Source organism: Gasterosteus aculeatus, chromosome 11 (assembly GCF_964276395.1).
Source record: "Gasterosteus aculeatus chromosome 11, fGasAcu3.hap1.1, whole genome shotgun sequence".
Lineage (NCBI taxonomy): Eukaryota > Metazoa > Chordata > Actinopteri > Perciformes > Gasterosteidae > Gasterosteus > Gasterosteus aculeatus.
The window spans coordinates 8,230,383-8,234,953 of NC_135699.1; the positions used below are offsets into that span (position 1 = coordinate 8,230,383).

General features: G+C 44.4%; 2 protein-coding genes across 2 annotated transcripts in view; one reads left to right on the forward strand and one right to left on the reverse strand.

Moving 5' to 3' along the window:
* rpl19 (ribosomal protein L19) overlaps positions 1–4,571 on the reverse strand; it is a 219,666-nt gene that overhangs the window by 167,743 nt on the left and 47,352 nt on the right. The gene's annotated exons all lie outside the window — the stretch shown is intronic.
* On the forward strand, positions 97–4,164 carry cdk21 (cyclin-dependent kinase 21). Its single transcript, XM_040190134.2, has 7 exons — positions 97–851; positions 1,316–1,448; positions 1,639–1,806; positions 1,919–2,028; positions 2,168–2,218; positions 2,301–2,433; positions 3,469–4,164. The coding sequence occupies exons 1-7, from the start codon at positions 622–624 to the stop codon at positions 3,544–3,546; spliced, it is 903 nt and encodes a 300-aa protein (XP_040046068.1). The 5' UTR covers positions 97–621; the 3' UTR covers positions 3,547–4,164.

Consider the following 4,571-nt stretch of genomic DNA (forward strand, 5'->3'; position numbering starts at 1 on the left):
GACAAGCATTAACTCTGAAGCTCAGTCCTTAAATTGTTGAAAATTGTTTTATTTGGTCTGGAAACACCACTTGTTTTGTGTTTTGTTTATATAGCTGTATATTGTTTATTCTCAGTGGCCACAGTCCTGCACCTGAACGCAGCATATATATATATATATATATATTTATTTTTTCCCAGCGACATTGATCGCAACTGGGAGCACGTGTAAGAGCAGCGCGGCTCACCAAACCGATCTGATTAGTTGGCGGATAAAAGGGGTGTGATTGTGTCCTAATGTTCGGACCCTCGCTGCAGCGATGCTGGTTCCCTGCAGGCCGCGGCGACCAACAGGCTAAAGGGCGCTGAGCGGCGTGAGGTGGCGTCCAAACACCGGAGCAGCCGGACATAAATCCAACTATTTTGAATTGCATCCAAACACTGCCCTTGCAGGTGGTTTTTGCCTGTCTGCGACGGGACGTTCCCCTCCCAGCTAACCCGCGGAACGCGACTTTTACGCACAGCCTCGTTGGCTAGCTTAATCCGCGATTTGAGAACCGCGGGTCAGAACGCGTGCGCACGCGCAACTTTGTTTTGAATCGCGTGTCACTCCGGCGCCGGTTCAGTCATTTCAAGAGAAATCATGGAGTTCTACGGTAAATCTTTGTGCTACGAGCTGCTGGCCGAGGTCGGAGAGGGCTCCTACGGCAAAGTGTACAAAGCCAGAGAGGTCGGGGACGAACGGCGCCTCCTGGCGGTGAAGAAATTCAACATCTGCGGGGACTCGTCGGAGAACGGGATCCCCGCTTTCATGATCCGCGAGGTGGCGCTGCTGCGTAAAATGAAGTACTTCAACCATCCCAACATAGTAGAGTAAGTTCACGTCTCCGGTGGACTTTATTGTGGGGAATCAATCAATGTTTTAATGGCAGTTTTGTGTTTTCTTTTGTTGATGACTGTGTACACGACACTTAACAGGATAGAATATAATAAATAAAATCCAAAATACTGTTGTTATGAAGGTAAATGCACTGGGTGAGTGATGCAGATATATGAGCCATTTTGGAACGTGTTTTCTGACATATTGGGTGTCTTAAATATTTTTATAACTTGCCGTTTGATATTATTTATTAGGAGCTATTTGTGGCAAGAATGCATTATTTTAACTAAAGAACAGTGCTGGCAGAAAAATGAACTTATATTTCTATATATGTCTCTTCTCCGTGTTAACGTTTGTTTAAATATTTGATAAAAGCAATTTGTCACAGAACCAGAGCTGCACACATACTGTGCTTTAAAAAAAAATCTGCGTTGATTAAGTCAATGAAATCCCCCAGACTGTTGGAGGCCTCTGCTGTGCCAGTGGGCCGGAACCTGGACCTCACTCTGGTGCTGGAATACATTGACCAGGACCTGTCCACCTACCTCGCCAAGGTTCCTGCTTGTGGACTCAGCCGGGACTCCATTAAGGTGTGGACTCGTCGCCCGACTGATCGTAGCACACTACTTTTTTGTTCATTACTTTAATATCTGTTCCAAGTTAGCAGAAATCCCCCCGTATCAACAAGTGATCAAATGCCGATATGCAATACACTTTGAACTTACAGAGATCCTTTCAGGATAAAACAAAATGCTCTACCTCGGCTGTCTGTGTGTCCAGGATGTGATGCAGCAGCTGCTGCGAGGATTGGACTTCCTGCACACAAACATGGTGCTGCACCGTGACCTGAAACCAGAAAACGTTCTGGTCAGCAGCCGTGGAGAGGTCAAAATTGCAGACTTTGGACTGGCGCGCATCTACACCTTCAATATCGCGCTCACTCCAGGTGTAAGTGAGGCAACGCGTACAGATGAGAGGGGGAGGCTGTGAAACAAGCACACGCACGGTTCCTTGACCTGAGGCGAACTTCACCATCTCCTCCCTCGCTGCCTCCGCTCAGGTGGTGACGCTGTGGTACCGAGCTCCTGAGGTGCTGCTGAACTCCGTCTACATGTCCACGGTGGACATGTGGAGCGCTGGCTGCATCTTCGCGGAGCTCTTCCACCTGAGGTAAGGCGCCCGTGTGTGTCATTTTCCGAGCGCCATTTAACAAAGGTTAACAAACCTTCCCACCGGTTGTCACAAGTGGAGATTGCGTTCCAGCATGACGTTTGTTGTGCTTCTCTCTTTGGCCGCTTGTCTCCCACAGACCAATGTTTCAGGGATACTCGGAGGCACAGCAGCTGCAAAAAATCTTTGAGTGAGTCTCTCTCTCTCTCCGGATCTCTTTGTCTCCCTCTCTGTATTTTGCTCAGTGATTTGCTCTCCTGTGTGTCCTTCAGTGTGATTGGCTTTCCCAGTAAAGAGGACTGGCCCACGGACAGCCCCATCTCCTACTCAGTCAACTGGGGGCCAAAGAGGTCCTGCACCAAGCTGCTGCACAACCTGGGCCCCGAGGAGAACGACCTTCTATCTGTGAGCACGTCTGGGTTTTCTGTTCTCATCACATCTCACGATGCAACGCAATGGTAGAAAAATAGCTGACTTTGTCAAGCTTCGAATCGTTTCGGGGGAAAAAATGAATAGATTTTAACATTTCTATATTGAATATACGGGCAACAAAGATCAAGGATAATAATGCTGATATGAATAGTCATTTAATTGACAAATCTCCAGGATTTTGACAGTAGTTTATTTCATTAAGTAAGAAGACAAATTAACTTGATTGAAGATCTAAATAAATAAGTAAATAAACTAAAAGGAATAAAATAATATTGGAAATAAAACCCACAAAACAATTTCTAATAATATGAAATTCTGTCTACTATTTTCTTTTTCTACATCAATGGTTTAAATTGAATTTGTAAAACAAAGAGACTCCAGAAGGTAGAGCTAAAACACCACGCGGGCCCCTGATGGGTCAAAGAAAATCATCTTTCAGATCCGGAAACTACAATAGCGGCAGAAATGTCCCTCGACCCAGATTTCAAAATCCTAACAGAGTCCCGTTGACAAAGCACAGACCTTCCTTCCTGCCCACGGCTATTCTGAGTATCCTTCCTGACTCCTCTAAACATCTGGATCAAAAAATGTTTCTCTGCTGGAGGTAAAAAAAAAAAGCCCTCCTTTCCAAAGTATGAGATAAGTAAAGCAAATCCAGCTGGAGGAAACTCATAGCATCTTGTCCAACAGTTGCTGGGACATTTCTGTCTACACCCAAGTGTGGAATGACCAGCATTGCTATCCTCAGAGCCACGGTGCCAAAAATAGCCAATATTTTGTAGTCCCAGCTTCGTAGATGCTCATCTGTGTTTCATGACTCTACATATCCATATTGTTTGCGTTGTAGGCTTCCTGTCGAAATGAGTATGAAGTGAGAAATGATGCTGTAAACAATTATCGCAATAATTCAGATGAATATAAAACGAGAAATAGCATCACCCAGCCTTCACACACACACAGTGCCTTTCTCCAAGTAGTCGGTAAGGTGTGACCTCTCCTTACCCGCAGCAATGTTTGGCATTCAGACCGAGCAGTCGCACCTCAGCCGCCAAAGCCCTGGCCCATCCTTTCTTCATGAACCCCTGAAGCTCTGGAAGATCAGCGACGCCGGGTCCTTCTGCTCCTCTCAGCTGTACTAACGGGTCTTGTGCCATAATATCCACCGTGCACTTTGCATCATGAGAAGCTGTGAGCAGGGTTGAATAAAAAACGTTGTTACTTTTGAGCGTCAGTGTATAAAAACACTGTGCCTGACTTACAGAGGACTACTCGGTAGTTTAAAACACTTTTATTTCGATTTTTGTTTTTGAAGGAGTTTGATTTACTTACTTACTGATTTGACGAGCCTTAATATGAACACAGTAAAAGTGTGTTGCTGCGTTGTGTATTTCCACAAAACATTGTTTACTTTGTTACTGTTGAGTGTTATAAATAACAATCCTGTATTTGTCAACTAGCAACAACAATGTTATGAGCACCTTAAAGTTGACGTGTTGGATGGATTCATGTTTTTTCACCTAAACGTTTTTTGTTCTAGGCTTGTATGTTAAGTCCTTTTAGTGTCTGTTTATGGTGTAATCGCTGGAATAGATTTCCTGTGTGTAGACGCCTATATTGAAAAGATTGTACAAGATTTTCTTTTTTCTACACGAGTTGCACTGTTCATTCATGAAGCGTTTCTATAAATAATTGTCTTACAAACCATCTCTGCATTTGAATGTCCCGGCATTGATAGCGGACGCCTTCGGGTTCATTAGGAGGAAGATCAGCAGGTCGGGATGATGGATAAACAGAACGCAGACCTTCTCTCTCTCTTGCATCAGTGTAGTCCGAACAGAAGGTGGCAGTGCTAACTACCGTTCTTCTCTCCACCACCAACCAGTGTCCATGCTGGAACGGTAAAGTTCACCTTGCGTCTGTTTCATGTGAGCTAAAGCAAATGCTAAATTCTAAAGATTTAAATTTTGGTTTAGGTAAAATGGTTATTTGTTTTGCAGTGTGCTTTACATTTGCAAAAAAAAATTAAGCCGCAAATTCGCAATTTATTTACATAATTAAACAAAACTGACGTCATCGCGGGGATTTCAAAGCCCTCCGTCTCCCTGAAAGCT